We start from the raw sequence: 19,325 nt of genomic DNA, 5'->3' as shown, positions 1-19,325 counted from the left end.
AGAAGGACAAAAAGTGTTATTAACTATATATCATAATTGAGTATATATTATAATCCATTTTGAAATAAATATATTGAGATGAATGCCTACATATGACCTTCAAATGGCACTTCATTTTTGTTTGAACTCTTTTAATGCATTTCAAAATAGATATGGGACAATGTTAACAAATTGAGTGTTGTCCAGACGTTTTCTATCGATTGGTCACGCGTTATGATTTCTTCTTCCGTCGTGTGTGATGTCTTGGCAAGATTTTCCAGGAAATAAACTCAACTGCTCTTCATCCAATCCACAATAAGAGTCTGGCGTTTGGTGTCACAGGTCATGTGGCTGGCGGCGACCAATCCGGCGCCTGATCCCGTGAGCGGTGCGGCCGGCGGTCGCCGGCACGGCCATCAGAAGCTGCTCTGCTGCAGACAGCGGCATCCGCAGCCGGCCGGGCACTGGTCCTGCTTCCGGAACCAGTCCATCATGTGAGTCGTGTGGCCGCCGTGGCCGCAGCTGAGGCAGAAGTGGGAGGAGCCTCGCACCGCCACGTGACACACCACGCACTGGAAGCTGAGACGCTTGCACGCCGCGCACTGAGTGCCGCGGCTGGGACTGCCGCAGTGGCAGCACAACACGCACAACTCTGCAAGAAAAACAACGTTAGCCGAGCACCAACGGCAAGTTAGCGCCGACGTCAAACGCGACGTGAGCACCAGCAGCAGACGGGAAGTTAGTGCGCAAGTTGGACAGAACATTAGCATGGAAGTTAGCATGCGACTTGGACAGAAAGTTAGCGCAGCGGTCAAATAGGAAGTTAGCACGGATGTCAACCAGGAAGTTAGATTGGACGTCAAACACGACATTAGCGCGAACGTCAAAGTTAGCGCCGACATCAAATGGGACATGAGCACTAAGCGGCAAACAGGAAGTTAGCGCACGAGTCATACAGAACGTTCGCATGGACGTTAGCATGCATCTTGGACAAAAGGTTAGCACAGAAATCAAACAGGAAGTTAGCTCGGACATCAAACACGACATGAGCACGAACGTCAAACGAAGTTAGCGCCGACATCAAACGGGACATGAGCACCAGCGGCAAACAGGAAGTTAGCGCGCAAGTTGGACAGAACATTAGCATGGAAGTTAGCATGCGACTTGGACAGAAAGTTAGCGCAGCGGTCAAATAGGAAGTTAGCACGGATGTCAACCAGGAAGTTAGATTGGACGTCAAACACGACATTAGCGCGAACGTCAAAGTTAGCGCCGACATCAAATGGGACATGAGCACTAAGCGGCAAACAGGAAGTTAGCGCACGAGTCATACAGAACGTTCGCATGGACGTTAGCATGCATCTTGGACAAAAAGTTAGCACAGACGTCAAACAGGAAGTTAGCTCGGACATCAAACACGACATGAGCACAAACGTCACGCAGGAAGTTAGCGCCAACATCAAACGGGACATGAGCACTCGCGGCAAACAGGAAGTTGGCGCGCAAGTCAAAGCATGGAAGTTTGCATGCAACTTGTACAGAAAGTGAGCACAGAAGTCAAATAGGAAGTTAGCACGGATGTCAAATGGGAAGTTAGATCGGACATCAAACACGACATTAGCACAAACGTCAAAGTTAGCGCCGACATCAAATGGGACATGAGCACTAAGCGGCAAACAGGAAGTTAGCGCACAAGTCATACAGAACGTTCGCATGGACGTTAGCATGCATCTTGGACAAAAAGTTAGCACAGAAGTCAAACAGGAAGTTAGCTTGGACATCAAACACGACATGAGCACAAACGTCACGCAGGAAGTTAGCGCCAACATCAAACGGGACATGAGCACCAGCGGCAAACAGGAAGTTAGCGCGCAAGTTGGACAGAACATTAGCATGGAAGTTAGCATGCAACTTGTCCAGAAAGTTAGCACAGAAGTCAAATAGGAAGTTAGCACAAACGGCAAACAGGAAGTTAGCACAAATGTGATTGAGAAAATGAGCCTGGAGGGATGTGAAAGAAGAAGTTATCAGAGCGAGGATGTCGCAACGTCGTACCGACGCCTTGATGCGGCTCGGGCGCACAGGAAGCAAACTTGAGCACGTCGGCCCGTTTGTCTCGAAGGTCCCAGCGATAGAGAATTTCTGCGTAACATTTCTTGAAGTCGTCAAACTGCGGCGTGTTGGTGGGGTCCAAAAGTCTGCGGGTGACAGGACGTGACATCATCAACGGGGTGCGTTTTTGTCGTCGTTTGTTTGGGGTCTCACCTTTTGTTCAAGTCGTGCCGCTCGCGCTCCCGCGGCTCGGCGTGGCCCTGGTTACCGTGGCGACCGTCTTCGGGAGACTCGCTGCGGGCCACGTTGTTGGTCTGTTCCGGCGGGTCCCGACATCCCAACGCCAGCGCCGACTCGCTGGGGCCGGACTGAACAGAGGGGGCGTGATGTCACTTCCTGTGAGCGCGCCGGCCGCTTGCGTGGCCAAATGTGACCTCTGCCCGACCTTTCCGCATTTGGCTCACGTCAGCATGTCATTGGTGCGTTCTGACGCTACGCTAACCCCAAGACAAAAGAGCGGAAAAATATGCAAACAAAGCGGCGCGGCCATACTCACGTAGCGCGTGTGCGGCGGCAGCGCAGCTTGTCGGGACGGCGGCGCGGCTTCGGCGTCCGAGTCGGCGAAGACGCTGCACAGCATGGCCAGCGTCTGCACGTCGCTCATGTGACTGTAGTGCTCCACGCTGGCGCACGCACGTCGGCAACGTTAGCTTGCGGACGGCAGCTTAGCGCGGCGGCGGCAACTCACAGCGTCTCCAGCAGGTGGCGCCCAAAGGGATGGCTGGCCCAGGGCGCGTCGGCGTCCGGGTCCGAGTCGGGACTCAGGCCGCCGCCGAGGGCCGCCCAGGCCAACGCCCACACCTGAGCGCACGCGAGCACACGGTGACGACGTCTGATGCCGATGTGGGCGTGGCCCGGGGCCCGGCACGTACCTTGGCCACGTCGCGGCGTCCGGCGGCCAGGGCGGCGGCGCCGTTCTTCTGACAGGTGTCCTCGGTGTCGCGCATGTTCAGGCTGACGGCGACAGCGAAACGTTAGCTCGGCCGACGGGGAAGACCCGCCACGCGTTCGCTGGCTCGCCGGCGTGCGCGACCATCACAAGGCGGCGGTGGAATGCTTTTCATTGGATTAGCCATAGCAGGCCCCATTTCAAGCTAGCCGCACTTGTGCTAAAGCACTTGCGCTCCTGCACTCGGGATCATGGCGGGCCGGCCACGCTCCAAACATTGTTTACCAGTCAACAAAAAAAAAGAAAGAAATGAGGCCAAAACATAAAAAGATGCTATCAGTCCCTCCCCCATCATTCATTCATATGTACAAAAACACAATAGTCTCATTTTTTTCCTATTTTTTTCAATTAATTTTTAATTTTCTACAGTAGCAGTCGCACGACGGCGTATGAGGGCCACGGATCAATCGTTTTTTTTTAGAAAGCGGCGGCAATATGCCGAGAAAAAAACTTTAGAAAGTGGAACATTTGCAAGAAAAAAAGTCGTAAATTTGGGAGTTCAGAAATTGGCAACTTTCTAAACGACTTTCCAAAGTGGCAAATTTGCACAAAACTTTCTAATCTCACACATTTGTGAGTTTTTTTTTCCTTACAGATTTGCCACTTTCCAAATTTCCAAAATTTCGGAATATTAATTTGGGATATTCTTAAAAAACAATTTCTCCGAGTCCCTAATCCACCATCGCCCATTGCAGTCCTGTGACGGCGTTTTGGTGGCGAGAGGATTGAGGCTCCGCCCACTCACGTGTAATTCTCGCCCAGAACTTTGTGTACGGGAAGCAGGCAGGAGATTTCCTGGACGATGACCTTCCCCGCCAGCTTGATGGAGCGAGCGCCGCAGTCGGCGCCGTCGCGCTTGCTCTTGAAGCGCCGCGATTTCTGCCGGGAGGACACGCAATCGTCAAATCCCGCCTTTTGGCGAGTGCTTGTTAGTTTCAGAATCAGTTGGAGGTTTTTTCTTTTTCTTTTGAAATGTGGATTACTTGTGTGCAATATTCAAAAACCATCTTTTGCTGCTTTTCTATTGGCTGCTGCTCGATGACCTCACTTCTGTGGGACACGCTTTCAAACGGCCTTATTTCGCTTCAGATCCAAATAAAAGGACTTCAAATCACGTGAAAAATCATCCCAATTCAATTCTTGACCAAAGATGAAAACAAAACCACATTTTTGCTCTCATGATAGTTTTCGTTTTTTCAAAAGCATTTTCGTGTTGATTTTATTTTGTTAACTAAATGGTTTCTTGCATTTTAATTTCACTTTTTCCGTTTTGGAGAGAGATTTGTGTCAAAATGATGAAGAAAGAAGAACATTAAGAGCAGAAGAAGTGCGTCTTTCGAGCGAAGGCAAAACAACATTTGGTTTCGAGACGTGCGCAAAATAAACATAATGCAAGGTCAGGTCAAAACTCGATTTCTGTGTCCAATTTGAAATGAGAAACGGCTCCTTCCTGTTCAATGGAGAGCGCTACACTGCCTCCTTGTGGACGGAGGATGAACAGGCGCGTGAATATCTGAGGACGCGAGTGTGTGTGGAAACAGCGTGATGTTTGTCTAAAAAAAAAAAAAAAAAATCGTTCAACAACTCGCAAGCAAAAGTCATGACAAAATTTTCATGGCTTAACGTGAGTAACCGAAAGGCGCGCGTGGCCATTGGCGGGAATCGACGACTGCCGGAATTTTCCACCTCTGGTTCAATTTGCGAGGGCGAAGGTCATGTTGGAAGGTGCGTGCGTGCGTGCGTGCGTGCGTGCGCGTCACCCGTTCTTTGTAGTAGAAGGAGGAGATGGACACGGCGTCTTTGTCGGCCCGCGTGGGGCTGCCGCTGTAAAGTCGCAGCGTGTTCTGAGACTCGGAGCGAATCTTCATGGGCGTCAACACGCCGCTGTGGTACGCCGACAGCGCCGACAGCGACCTGCCGCAATCACACGCATGCCAACAGCTCAATACGCACGCCGACCTGTATATAAGAGCGGATAGCCCATACGCGCCCGTGCGAGCCGTTGAAGCCACAGGGCGGCCATCTTGCTCCTCCCGCTCATATGCTACACGTACAAATGAGGCGTTTACCGAGTAAGTAAGTAAGTAAAAAAAAAAAAGATTCTTCAATTTCAGTCCTGTAAATGTTGGGATGCTTCTTGGGAGGAGCAACACGGCGGCCTATCCAGTCCTCAAATACAGACGAGTGGATGAGATGCACGCTACCTGGGCGTGGGCTCGGTGGGCGGGGCCACGCGGTGCATGCTGATGGGCCGGGTGAAGTGGACCAGGCAGCCGGTGCCGCAGAAGCGAGCGCCCGACGTGCGCGGGAAGGGAATGTTGGCGTCCTGCAAACGCGCGCGTGTCCTGTTGGCGGCTCGTTTGCAAACGACCTCAGCTGATTTCTTTGATTCGTCTCACCTGGTAGGATCCGTACGTGTTGGTGACTCGCGGGAAGGCCTGCAGCGTCGGCGCCACGGGATTGGACAGCACAAAAGGTCCCGAGGACGGGCTGTCCTCCTGTCAGGAGCGCAGACGGACAGACAGACGTTTGTTGACTTTGGGTTTCGTTAGCGTGTCGGCTCATGAGCACCTTCTCACCACGTGAGACTCCAGACAAGACACCAGCTTGCGCACGCACGGTTCCAGACAGTTCTGGTTGCGTTTCACCTTCTGCAGGGACACGTCTGTCAGGACCTGAAAGAGCAACCGCACGTGAGCGTGCGTTGGCGGCGGCGGCGTTGAGGGGCTCCCGCTCACTAACTTTGTGTATTTTGCTCTTCATGGCGGCGGAGATGCTGGTGGGGGAGATGAACTGAAAGGTGGGGGCGCTGTTGTTGGGATATTGACCCGGGAACTTCATCAGCAGGCGGACCTGATGAGGCCCAAAGTGGGCCGACACCACGCAGCTGCAGTTGACGGCGTCCATCTGGAACAAAACGGAGACAAATGAAAAATCCGCCATCAGGACCACATCCGACACGCTCGTCTCACCTCCACGTTGACGTTCCTGATCTGCAGGTTGACCAGAGAAAATTCTTGCTGCAGCGTTTGAGCCAGGCCGGACGAGGCCGCCGCCGCCGTCGCCGTCGCCGTCGTCGTCGCCGTCGTGTCCTCCAGCCCGCCGGCCGCCATCGAGACGCCATCTTGATCTGGGGGACGGAGCGCAGGCAGGCGTGACCGAGGCGCTCCGACGACGCGGACGGACGACTCGACACAGACAAAAAATATCTGCTGACTACAAAAATGTAAAAGGGTGAAAAAATGATTCTCCTGACTAAAACGTCTGTTGACTCTAAAATACAAACTAAAATGATCAATTTATAGTCGAGTAAATAAAAATGAGACGAGGTTGACTAACAAGCACGATTGAGAAATTGACATCTCAAAATCAACACGAGTCGTTTGCGTTTTCCCGAAACGACATCATCGTTCCATGCAGCGACTCCGCATTGAAAATATACGTTGCCTTGCAAAAGTATTAGCACCCCTTGAAAAGTTTGCCGCCTGACCGTGCAGATGTTGCGAGAGCGGAATTCTGGCGCGCTGCCCATCGGAATCGCCGGACGGCGGCGACTTGTCGGCCTCCAAGATGGCGACCATCCCGTCCATCAGCTCGTCCGGCAGGTGGCTGGCGCACAGCTGCAAGCGAAGAAGAAGCGGCGGGCGTGACGACAGCGCTCGGGTCCGGCGAGCGACTGACGAGCGGCAAGCGACCTTCTGCAGTTGCGCGTCCACCCGCCAGATCCTCAACGTCTGATCTCGGGACCACGTCACCAGCTGGAAGTCTTGACAGGCTGCCACACAAAACATGGAGGACGGCCGCCACCTTTCAACTTTGGCCGCAAGTCGGACGACGGCGGTCGCGTCCACGACAAACGTTTGAAAATCGGCCTCAGAACATCATTTCAAAAACAACAACAACAACAAAATATTGACTGATCACGTCATACTTTGGACATTGTTCATTTCAATGACTTCCTTTTTTACATTTAGTTTTCAGGCTGCTTTGCTTAGTTTGAATTATTTAACAAATGCTTCGTTTTAGTTCGTTTCCGTATTAGTTTTCGTTTCAAAAACTTGTGGGCAATATTTTAAAAAAGCATCATGAGAGTGACGTCGTCATCTTTTGGTGCTTTTCTATTGGCTGCTGCAAGATGATGTCACTTGTCCTTCTTTCGGTTCCTATCGAAAAATGAATCGACCCAAAGGCTCATGAATTCAATTCATGAGCAAATTTAAACGTTTTTAAACGTCACTTTTGGTTTTTGAAAAAGCATTTTCGGTTTTGGTTTTTGTTCCTGAAATGTGAGTTGACGAAGATAACCTTGATGCAATCAGAAATATCTGAGGTCAATTTAGGTCAAATGTGCAGCAATCTTGAAAATGATCGTCTTTGGAATCGTTCCAACCAAACTCGCACCTGCCCGCTCCCATCGATTGACCTCCAATTTGACCTTTCGGGTTGCGAGATCATCACTATCAACAAGAACGCCGAGTTTGCTTCCAATCCAAATCTGCGGGCTGGCAATTTGCCAAATTGCGCTCAAAGTGCGGGAAGGAGGCGACAAGAGTGTGCGTGGGCGTGCGCGACCCTTGACCTTCCTTCTGCGGCCGCCACTGGAACTCCAGCACGACGTCGTCGTGTCCCACGAAGGCGTGCACGGGACTGTTGAGGTCCAGCGTGGACCACAGCAGGAGGCTGTTCTCGCGACGCAGCTGAGGGACCATCACTGTCACCAGGCCGTTGGCGAACGGCTGACCGCAAAAACAAACAAACAAACATCACTGTCAGCAGGCCGTTGGCGAACGGCTGACCGCAAAAACAAACAAACAAACATCACTGTCACCAGGCCGTTCGCGAACGGCTGACCGCAAAAACAAACAAAAACAAACAAACAAACATCACTGTCACCAGGCCGTTGGCGAACGGCTGACCGCAAAAACAAACAAAAACAAACAAACAAACATCACTGTCACCAGGCCGTTGGCAAACGGCTGACCGCAAAAACAAACAAACAAACAAACAAACAAACCAGCCATACCACAATTACATCCTGATATTACAATTTTGACGTCAGCAACGCATCCGTTCAAAAAAATAATAATAATAATTCCATTTGTGCAGTTCTAGCACCCTCCAGTGGCTAACATTTTCAGTACAGTTTGGGGATACTCTACTTGACTCATGGAAGCGTTTTCAGCAGTAAAAACATTTTGTCCAGAATGAATTTGATCATGTCATTCTTTTTCATGTACAATAAATATCTTCATTTTCTACTTGCTGTCGACTGATGATGACATCACCTGTGCTCATGGCCAATCATGGTGGACCTTTGGTCAGTAAACTGAGCCATGATTGGTCGTTTAGCACAGGTGATGTCATGAAAAACAATGCAGTTACCACATTAATTATCAACAAAAATTTGAACTGCTGAATATGGCAAGTATCCCTTTAAATAATTAATAATAATGAAGAATAAATACAAAAATTCAAAAAATATAAACTCATAAATAAAGACCAAATCTAGATAAAAAATATTACACAATATAATAATAAAAATGTTCAGTTGGCCCTTCTATGTTTCAAACGTAATAATATGCTGGTGAAGCAAATCAATATGTGGACAAACTCAATTATTAGCAAATAAGTGCCTCAATATGAATATGCGTTGCTGTTATGTACAAAAGCACAATATTGGGATGTTTTGGAAATATCGCCAACCTCCCCACAATATTGTGATGTTTGGATATTGTTACATCGCTAGCGCACGCACATAATCACAGGACACAAAAAATACATTTTCAACACACACACACACAATAAACATGCGCACGCATGAAGACAGACAGACAGACAGACAGACAGACAGACAGACGGCCAGATGCAAGACAGGCGTGCGCGGTGCGTCCTGACCGTGTATCGAGCCTTCCACACGGGAACTTGACACGACAGGATGTTGAGGTACTTCCTGGGCTGCCGGTAGTCCCAAAACTGCCAAAAGACAAACGGTGTTAAACGAGCGGCGTTGGGCTGGCACGTTCGCGCCCCCGTCTGTCCGTCTGCCCGTCTGTCCGTCTGACCCTGACGGAGTTGTCCTGGCTGCTGGTGGCCAAGATGAACTCGTGCTCCGGGTGCCAGTCCAGGCCGTGGATCTTGGACAGGTGCGCCGCCACGTACTCGCACGCCGTGTTGGCTTTCTGCAACGCGCGCAAGCTGACGTCAGTGGGAGGGGCCGCGACCATCACGCACCCAATCAGACCCACCGATATGGAAATCTAGATGACTGGACAGCCGCAAGACTTTTGAGGTCGCGTGGCCGCCATATTGCTCCTCCCAAGGAACTTTCTCACCATTTGAGACGCCACTTTTAGTGCCAACGGCATCATTTCTCACGGTTTCAATTAATAGGGTCAAAATGAAAACGCTGTCCTGCCATTGGTTCAGAGCAGTCAAGTGCCAATAGGATGAACACGTCATCTGCGCATCAGCGAATGTCGTGCATCCAAAATCCCAGATTAGCTTGGAACGACCGCAATCGGCATGTTCCTTTCATGCGGTATCGGAACAACACTCGTTGAAATGAGCTACAATGTTACAAGTTGCCTTCAATACATGAAGAAACGAGATTCTTCATGATCTTTAGTACAGGAGGAAACTTGTCTTTATATTGTTGTATTCAAGTGTAACTCAAGAAAAGATGCCGCTGCCAAATCTCATTTTGGGTCCAAGGAACTGAGTGATACAGGAAAAAGAGGGTCTTTAAAGCAGCACAACTAGAATGATGGCAAAAATCTCCTTTTGTTTTCATCTTTGATTTTCAATGGGATTTGAAGTCCGTTTATTTTGATATGATGAGGACATCTGAAAGCGTGTCACACCAAAAGATGACATCATTCCCATGGTGCTGTTTTGAAATACTGCGTATTTCTAAATAAATAAATAAATACAACTAATACTGAAACTAAATTAAGCATTTATTATTATTATTTCAAGAACTAAACTAATGAAACGATCAAAACCACCCTGACAACTAATGAAACGGAAAACCTCCCAAATTATAATAACCCTGCTGCCGATATGCAGCACGTGTCGTTTATTTTGGACGTGTTGTGTAGCGTTGACACGGTCGTGTGCTGGTGAGGCGGGAGTAACAAGATGGCCGCCCGTGACTTCAACAGCTTGCACTAAGTACGGCCGGATACGATCGAGCGTCCTCACCCGTCTGTCCCAGATGCGCACGTCCCCGTCGTGACTGGACGCCAGCACGTTGGGGTTCCTGCGGTTCCACTTCACCTGCGAGGCGCCCGCTGACCGCCGCAAAAGCAAACAAACAAAAAAGTCTGTCAGCGTGCGTTAGCCTCGCATCGGCCGCGCACGCGCCCCGACACGGTTTTGGAAGGGAATCGTCGTCGCATTTGTTTGTTTGTTTGTTTGTACTCACCGACAGCAGAAAGCGCCACGGCCGGTTTGCGCGCGTCTCTGTGGAGAGAAAAAAAAGAAATCATCAATCAGATGGAAGCTACCGCTAAGGAAGTTAGCAGCGTCCGTCTCACCTGATGTCCCAGATGTACATGTACGTGTCCACCGAGCTGCTGACCAGGAACTCGGCCTCGAAGCACGACCAGTCCAGATCGCTACGCGCAAAGTCACAGGATGAAAAAACACAAAAAACACGTCAACTTCACGTTAGGTGCAGGCGTGATTAGCGCTTTGAAAATGTTCAGCACTTTCTTCGACTTCGTTGCCTCCAATTCACTTGTTTTCCCACTTCTGGGAGATTACAGAGGGGAGGGGTGAGCAGTTACGCATCGTGGAGGAGGAAGAAGGGGGACGGTTTGGTAAAAAAAAAAAAAAATGGTGCCAGCATGTACGAGTTAGCCCCAAGGACAACATGAGTAGCTCTGTTCTAAAAATAGCTCACCGGCGATGAGACACTGCGACTTACTAAGAAGCATTTCAACAGAAGAATGTGAAGATTGATTGAAAGTTGTTACACACGACTTGATGAAGCCAAGAGAATGCAAAATAGCAAGCCACGCCCTCGTCATTTGTCACGTGATGTCACATGCGCACACGCAATTTCACCTCATCACATGACCGCTCCACGTCACATGTGGGAGCGTGACGATATATCCAGATCGCGATAAATGCTGATAGCTTATCAATACACCTACGCAAGTATGGCGATATTTCTAGTTCATATCCAGCCACTATCAACGGCTCCATTGTTGATGACTTACTGAGCAATGACTTGGCAGGCCACTAGGGGGAGCGCCTCAGAAGAGCGGCGGGGAAATGGACGCAAGTCTTCAGGCAAACAAGACTTTCGCTTGTGACAGTTTTTCAAATTTTCAATATGAATGTTTGATGACATATTGTTTGAAGCACACCATTTCTGAGGAATATTAATATTGATTTAATATTGAAGCCATTTGATTGATTTACTTTTGCAATGTTACACAAAAAAATTGTCACAGTTTATACGATGAAACAATAGACGATGTAATGTTTACAAATGTGTTGACCGAAAGTTAAGAAGACATTTGTATATGTTTTTTGTTTTTTTGTTTTTTAAATATACGAAAGTAAAGAAAGCAGTTTGAATATTGTGTTTCAGTGATGGTACAAAAAAAAAAAACCCATCACTTTATGTCTTGAGTAGTTTTATGGTGGATTATGGTGGAGTTATGACCTGACCAAAATATGGATAATGGCGGCATCGTTGTATCGTGAGATCATCGACATCGTGAGCCTTGTATTGAATATCGTTTCGTTCCCAGCCTAAACATGCAGCGTAGAGTTTACAGTCGTCTGCTGGCGAGGAGGCGGGAGGAACAAGATGGCCGCCGTGCGTATGGGCTATCATATGGTAATGTGCCCACCCCTAATCATGTGACGTGATCACATGACGCAATCGGACTCACACCTGATGACTCGCGTGTGTCCTTGCAGCGACGTGCGCACGCTTCCGCCCGCGTCCTTCCACGAGTACAAGTCCACTCGCTGGTTGCTCTGGAAACGCACACACACAGTGAAAGCGGGCGACGCTCGATCGATCGCTCGGCGTCCGGAGGGGACGGTCACGGTACGGACCGATGCGGCAAAGACGTGCGCCTGAGAGCGGTGGGGGTTCCACTGGACCGTGCCCACGTCCCACTTGCTCTGGCGGGACATCTTCCTGGCCTGCTCCGACGGCGTCTCCAGGTTCACCACGTACAGGAAGCGACGCCTGCCAAACCAAAAGAAACAACAACAACAACAACAATCCCGCTTGCTCACATGTTACGGCACCGCAAAAATACGGATGCATTGACATCCATTTGTCAGCCTCCCCAGTCAAATCAAGTCAAGTTTTAGCACAATTTAGTCATCTGACTGTATTTTACTTTTAATACCATTTTAGTCGACCAAAAGTAATTTTAAGTCAACAGAAATAAAGAGCAATTTTAGTAGACTAAATTGACAGTTTCGTCGATTTTTTTCTTCAACATACATTTCAACTTTTAGACATAAATTTAAAACACACCTATTTGTAACTAGACACAGGAATGCATGCTTCCGTTGGTTCAGGGATTGCGCAAGAAGACAGCTTACCCAGAAAGCACCGCGTGCGAGCCCAAGCAGTCCACGGACATGGTGGTGGCCTGGCAAACGCAAACACAACAACATGACAACAATGTTGATGTTGGGCGCGCTCGCTCCACAACCAACAACAAGATCGACTTGAGCTACGGACACTTTTGATCACTCAAAACAACATCCTGACGACATCCGGCTCAAATTGCAATCATCAACTTCCTTAAAAAGTGGAAGCAACGCGTTCCAAGTACAAATTTGACAAAGGGAAAGGAGAAACTCCTCAACCATTTTTCGAACGTGCTATATGACAAAAGCCATCATTTTTGGATAGATCATTGATACAGATGTATATTTGAAAGAGTTGTTCAATTAAAAAAAAAAAAGGGAAACGACTCAGATACAATGAAATAAAAAAAAAACGGACTCTTCTTCCTACCCAACTAGAACTTTTTTTCCGTCCGATGGTGCAACATGAAACAATTAAACGGAAACAATAAACAAAGAAAAAGCAAAACAAAACAAAATGTTGTGTTTGGCAGTTTTCCAGTCCGGTAACTGTAATGTTAACGTATCGCGGGTCGGAACTCTGTCGCTCATGCATCCTTTGCACAATAATTCAAATTCAAGTTGATTTCAAATGTATTGCTTGACACGAAATGTGTGCAGGATTTTCTTCAACTTTCGCAAACAAATTACGTTTGCGCTCTAAAATACTTAAAAAGATGATTTAAAAAAAAAAGACTTGTGAAGATGCTTCCGCGTGATGGATGATGCAGAAAGTTCGGTCAAGCTGGAAAAGGAAGAAGACAAAGAAAACGAACGCACGAACCTGCGCGTCTCGAAATTCCAAAACCACATTCTCGCTGCTCCAGCGCGCCGCCATCTTGTTCAAGCGGCCTGGACGTCAACAAACCGTCACGTGACAAACCCGTCCATCCGTCATGTGACGTCACGCGATGCTCCAGCCCGGCCCAAGGATGCTGCATTCGAGAAAGCTGGGAAGTTGTAAACATTCTTAAAAAAAAAAAAAAAAAAATCAACAAAGAGGGATGATCCCGATAAATTGTTTGTTCTCCGAATTGTAATTTTGTTCCGCAGAGCTTGTCCGTGCTTGCGTGTCGGGGCAGTTTCAATAAAGTTGTCTTCGCTAGATGAATTACGTAACCACGTGACGAGAAGGGTCTTCTGTGATTGGCCAGACTGCGAAAGCGCACCGAAGTAAGATGGCGCAGCCCGGAGTGGAGCACGTCGTCGCAGACGCGGGAGCTTTTTTGAACAAAGCTCCTCTCCAGGTCTTTTTTTTTTTTTTTTTTTTTAACGCATCGACCTTCCGAATACAAACCTTGCTCGATGCCGCCGAACTTATCTGACGCACCGACCGGCGACCGGTTTCGATATTTCTTATCACCGCGCGGATGACGTCACATATATCGATATGCCGAGTCCGACGTGATAATGTTTTATTTATTTACAAGTAGGTTTTGTCACAACTACAATACATTTAAACTCCAACTACGACGCTGCTACATTACTTCGCAACATAAATCCTCGATTTACAAGATGACACCACAACGACAAGATTTCATGTCGTAGTGTTGTTAATGCACCAAAATGTGACAAAGACGCTGGTAATGAAATATTAGCTTGGCAAAAACGCCAAACATCAAGCAGTAAAATAGTAGAGAATTTGGGCTTTTCATCAGGAATTGTAAGATGTTCACCTTTTATTTTTCTTGACCACATTTGGAACATATTCAGACCATTTTTCACTGCCAAGATCTTCTGAAACGTTTGACAAACCCGAACAAAAAGCCCCAAATGAGCTCCATTCGCTTGTATTTGTCACTCGCTGAGATGCACGGAAAATTCAATTCATTTCAGTTTCCATTTGATCAAAAATAGGAACTCCCGACACTTTTTTTCAATTATGTTGACATTTTAGTAGAAATCTTTTAACTTTGTATTTATTTTTTTCAATTTGGCTTAACACATGCTAATGACACTGGAAGCTCTGCAATTTTTGTAGAAAAAGTTTTTTTTTTTTTTTTTTTTTTAACTGCAAATGAATATCGGCATTGCGCAACTGGTGACTGTAGACAATTTGGCGATGCGTTTCAGGACATCGGGAAGAACGTGTACACGTTGAGGGAGGTGGTGGACGAGATCCGCGACAAAGCCACCAGGAGGAGTCTGGCCGTCCTCCCGTACCAACTCAACCTGCGACAGCCTCCGGCCCGCCACGTCCGATTGGGTAACGGCGGCGGCGGCGGGTTGTGGGCGGGGCCCGCGCGGCCGGTCACGGCTTGACGCCGTCGTTTGTGTCTCCCCCAAGTGACGGAGTTCTCCAAGAAGACGGGAGATTACCCCAGCCTGTCGTCCACCGACATCAAAGTTCTGGCGCTGACGTTGCAGCTGGAGGAGGAGCATGTCGGGACGGGGCACCTGCGGGCGGAGCCCCGCCTCCAGGTCAGCCCTCCAGCCCGCCCCCTTCTCGAGCCCCGCCCACAGCCAACGTGGCCTTGCGCTTGTGCTTTGCAGGTGGACGTGAGCGACACGCGGCGCCACCCGGAGACGCCCGTCGACGTGGCGGGATTCCATTTCCCCTCCAAGGTCAGAGGTCATCTTTGGTTGGCCCGCTTGAAAATGTCGTTTTCCCTCCCGTGCGCAAAATCCGAATGAGCCGATTATCCAGTACTTGCCATCACACCTTGTCGGTTACGTCGCGACACCGACGAGATGACGCCACAAATACTCGATTACAACACGAGTCATCTGATAGCTGTGACAAAAGTTGTCATATTTTCTTCTGGAGATGGTTTTCAGTTATGATTTGATATACGAGTAAATCACAGCCCAAATTCAACATGTAAGTCGAGGTACCTGTGTTATGTTAGGGTTGTTGTCAGGACAGGAAGTGGCTGAGCTGCTTCCTGTGACATCATCATCATCATCATTTTTCAGGCTTGGGAACACAAACAGGAAGTGAGGAGCAGGCCGCTGTCACCGCCCGCCACGGAAGCCGACGACTTCAACAGCTTCCTGTTCTGGAGGCAACCGCCGGCCCCCGTTGACCGCCACCTGCTGGCTTTACTGGTCATTGCGACGTGACGTTAGCTTAGCTCGTTAGCTTGGTTGGAGCGTCTCGTTGATGGCTGCTTGTCGCAGGGGGAGGAGGAAGATGACGGGAAGGACGATGAAGACGATGACGACGACGACGGCGGAGGTTGGATCACGCCCGGCAACATCGCGCAGATGACGATGGACTCGTCCGATTGGACGACGGCTGCCCAGGTCAAAGTGGGATGCCTGACAACGGACTTTGCCATGCAGGTGAGCGAGCGGCGTTACCGCGGCGACCGTCATGCGACGCGTGTGCCTCGCTCAGCAATCTCGTGGTCAGCATAAACGAGCACACCCCGACAGGTGTGTAAGAAAACTGAAAGTAGTTTCCTGTCACAATGAAGATTTTCGATGTGATACTGCAAAATACGCCCACAAATGCAAATGCAAATGTTAAATTAGTACCCACACAAAAAAAGTAGTTCCATCCATCTTCTTCCGCTTCCGCGGGGGCAGCAGCTTTAGCAGGGAAAGGCAGACTTCCCTCTCCCCAGCCACTTCATCCCGACCGCGAACCGCCAACAGTGCGAGTCGGACATCCCGACTGGATGAAGCCAACAGCACCACATCATCTGCAAAAAGCAGACGTGCGATATGCTGAGACCACCAAACCGGGACGCCTAGAAATTGTGTCCATAAAAACTATGAAGAGAATCGGTGAGAAAGGGCAACCTTGGCGGAGTCCGACCCTCACTGGAAACGAATCCGACTTAATGCCGACCAAACTCCGGCAACGGTCGTACAGGGAGAAAAAAACACATTTATTGCACAATTTACAAATGATTAATATTTCATAATTTTCTTATTAGTAATATAGCAATGTGATATAAAATGCTTTTTAAAAAAGGAAAACTTATCTACAATATCAAAAATGTCCTTTGTTTTAGTCTTTGGTAATGAACTGAATGGATGATGTGAAGTTGATTTTATTTTGATATGAAGCAGAATAAGGACGTTTGAAAGTGTCACACGGTAGTGATGTCATCTTGCAGCAGCCAATAGAAAAACACCAAAAGATGACGCCACTCCCATGGTGGTTTTTAGATATTGCACACAACTAATGCACTAAAAAACCATGACTGAACCCAACCAAAACTAAGCATTTAACGAATAAAAGCTAACAGAAGCACCCTGAAAACGAATCAAAACTTAACCAAATGTAAGAAAACGAAATCAAAAGTAAGTGACATGAAAATTCCCAAATTCCCATCACCGTGCGATCGTGGTCATGGTGTGCGTTTCAGAACGTTCTGATCCAGATGGGCCTCCACGTGGTGTCGCTCAACGGAATGCTGATCAAGCAGGCTCGCAATTACATCCTCCGATGTCACGCCTGCTTCGCGTGAGTACGCACACGTCCGAGCGCGCGCTTACCTGACGGGTGACGCGGTTGAAAGCGCCGCTTGTTTTGTTTGCAGGACCACCAGCAACATGAGCAAACAGTTTTGCCCCAAGTGCGGCAACCGGACGCTGAAGAAAGTCAGCGTCGGCGTGGACCAGGACGGACGCGTGCGCATGCACTTCTCCAGCAACCCCAAAGTGCTCAACCCGCGCGGACTCAGGGTAACAAACAAACGCGCAAAGACACGATTGCGTTTACGCGTGAAAGACGCGTCAAAATCTTGTGAAAACAAACGCCGACGCTCCAAAACAGTCACACGACGATTATCTCACGATACCGCCATGATCCATATATTGGTCCGGTCAAAAATCCACAATCGTCTCCGAACAGCTCAAGACAGGAGAAAATCGCTTCCTTTTGTTCCATCACTGAAACACAATATTCAAACTTCTTCACACTATTTTAGTGTATTTTTTTTTAAACAAATACAAATGTCTTCTTAACGGGACCACTTCCTGTCAACAAATTTGTGTCTTTCTTAAAGGGATACTTGTGTTCAGCAGTTCATATTTCATGATTTTTCATGTCCAATGAATACCTTGAAAAAGTCAATTTTCTACTTGCTGTCTGTCGACTGATGATGATGACATCACCTGTATTGAGGAAGTAGGTAATGACCAATCAGGGCTCAGTTTACGGACCAAAGCTCAGAAAACGGGTGAGCCATGACTTCCTCAGCACGTGTGATATCATCAAAGAGGAACATGTGTATCAAATATCGATACAATCGATTAATGGGAGGAGAAAAAAAAAGCAGAGTTTTTGACATTGTACCGGCACACGCGTGCAAAGCAAGCTAAGCAACGCGCCGTTTTGTTTGCCTGCGTCTGCAGTTCAGTCTTCCGCTGCCGCGCGGGGGCAAGCACAGCCAGAACCCGCACGTGTGCGAGGACCAGCGTTTCCCTCAGCAGCGCGTGTCGCGAAAGGCCCGGCAGAAGACGGACGCCTGGGACCCGGACTACGCGGCCGGCGGGGCCTCGCCCTTCTGCCAGAACGACGTCTACAGCCGCGCCGCCAGCCTCAAGCTGCGAGACGCCGACTGCGGCGCCGGACGCCGCCGGGCCAACCCCAACGCCGCCCGCGGGAAGTACAAATGAAGTGCCGGACTCTGCGCTCGCCAATCGGGAATTTGGAACGGATTCACATTCGAGCCGGCCATTTTTCAACTCGCTAATCAGTGAGCAAATATTGCCACGCCTTTTCCTCATATGTACACCTTGAGACAACATGTATAAAGATATCATGAACCACTAACCAAAGTCTTCTTTATAAATAAAGTTGCGTACATACACAGAGTAGACCGCAACGCCGTCGTAGTACGTTGACGCCGCAGCAGCCATATTGGACGAGGCAAAGTGAAGCTATTTGTAAAGATTCGTCGTTTAGTTTCTCCTTGGAGTTGTATCATCAAGCCACAATTTATAGGACTAATAAAGAACCTTTGATTATATTATCCCATTGTGACGCAATCTTACTAATAGTTTGCCGATTTCGGGGCCAATACAATTGCCACATCCAATATGGCGGATGTGTTGACATACCGCTTCGAATGGTCCACCTGTTTGAACGGTGCTTGCAACATAATGGAAAGGAAAATAAAAGAAAGCTAAATCTTACCTCATTTTAGATGCCCAAGCGATATGTGGTTTCTTTTTCCAAATGGCTCTTACGCTGCCGAGACTAATAGTTTGTAGTGTGTCCCTCTTCCCTTGCCGTACGCTGGTCTTGTGTGTCTGAGCGCGTTATTAAAAATTGCCGCCAGCAAACGTTGTTTGGGAATGGCACCCTTTTGGTCTCGAACAAACGGCTATTGTTTGCCGTAGCAGAACAATTGGCGAGCGGCGAGCAGAAGCAGTAATGAACATAAACTCAAGTTGCCAACACGAACGGGAAGTAATTCCTTCCACCGGAACACCTGTGTTGCCTTTACTGACAGTCGGACATAAAAGTACGAGACAGAACGAATGAAAAATATTATACTAAACAGAAGAAAGCATTTTAAAGATCCATACCTCAAATGTGGGGGCACAATCATCTTGGTCACCTTTGGCCCGCCCATGGTGAATGGCGCTGAATAAATATTTGACGAATGTTGGTCATCTTTTTGGGGGCTGTCAATGTGTATGGGTCAGTTTTTTTTTTTTTTATGAGGCTAAAATTTGAATAGTTTACATTTGAAGGCACAGAAGAATTTCCGCCATA

General features: G+C 48.4%; 2 protein-coding genes across 6 annotated transcripts; one reads left to right on the top strand and one right to left on the bottom strand.

Annotated features, from left to right (window-relative positions):
- Window positions 1–110: 110 nt before the first annotated feature.
- On the bottom strand, window positions 111–13,627 carry wdr59 (WD repeat domain 59). 5 transcript variants are annotated; one of them, XR_013283365.1, is made up of 26 exons: window positions 13,431–13,622; window positions 12,617–12,666; window positions 12,116–12,251; window positions 11,949–12,034; window positions 10,576–10,656; window positions 10,464–10,501; window positions 10,241–10,329; window positions 9,103–9,219; window positions 8,936–9,013; window positions 7,620–7,776; window positions 6,736–6,815; window positions 6,531–6,660; window positions 6,013–6,170; window positions 5,783–5,947; window positions 5,620–5,715; window positions 5,440–5,538; window positions 5,245–5,366; window positions 4,801–4,954; window positions 3,786–3,919; window positions 2,964–3,045; window positions 2,780–2,892; window positions 2,588–2,714; window positions 2,245–2,399; window positions 1,902–2,177; window positions 1,813–1,865; window positions 638–1,631 (listed from the first exon to the last, which is right to left on the bottom strand). XR_013283365.1 is itself a non-coding variant. In XM_077520440.1 (25 exons), the coding sequence occupies exons 1-25, from the start codon at window positions 13,482–13,484 to the stop codon at window positions 396–398; spliced, it is 2,877 nt and encodes a 958-aa protein (XP_077376566.1). In that variant the 5' UTR covers window positions 13,485–13,621; the 3' UTR covers window positions 111–395. The 5 variants fall into 5 exon arrangements, 3 of the variants coding, with proteins under 3 accessions (XP_077376566.1, XP_077376565.1, XP_077376567.1); XM_077520440.1 differs by lacking the exons at window positions 638–1,631; window positions 1,813–1,865 and adding an exon at window positions 111–631 and having other exon boundaries at window positions 2,035–2,177; window positions 5,623–5,715; window positions 13,431–13,621; XM_077520439.1 differs by lacking the exons at window positions 638–1,631; window positions 1,813–1,865 and adding an exon at window positions 111–631 and having other exon boundaries at window positions 2,035–2,177; window positions 13,431–13,619.
- Window positions 13,628–13,754: 127 nt separating this feature from the next.
- nob1 (NIN1 (RPN12) binding protein 1 homolog) lies at window positions 13,755–18,576 on the top strand. Its single transcript, XM_077520442.1, has 9 exons — window positions 13,755–13,893; window positions 14,720–14,852; window positions 14,934–15,067; window positions 15,140–15,211; window positions 15,563–15,694; window positions 15,767–15,931; window positions 16,966–17,063; window positions 17,140–17,284; window positions 17,957–18,576. Exons 1-9 carry the CDS (start codon window positions 13,825–13,827, stop codon window positions 18,218–18,220), a joined length of 1,212 nt encoding a protein of 403 aa, XP_077376568.1. The 5' UTR covers window positions 13,755–13,824; the 3' UTR covers window positions 18,221–18,576.
- Window positions 18,577–19,325: the final 749 nt, after the last annotated feature.

The sequence above is a fragment of the Festucalex cinctus genome, chromosome 4 (assembly GCF_051991245.1).
Source record: "Festucalex cinctus isolate MCC-2025b chromosome 4, RoL_Fcin_1.0, whole genome shotgun sequence".
Classification (NCBI taxonomy): Eukaryota; Metazoa; Chordata; class Actinopteri; order Syngnathiformes; family Syngnathidae; genus Festucalex; species Festucalex cinctus.
The sequence above is the reverse complement of the archived record's forward strand: the minus strand, read 5'-3'. Positions and strand labels throughout refer to the sequence as shown.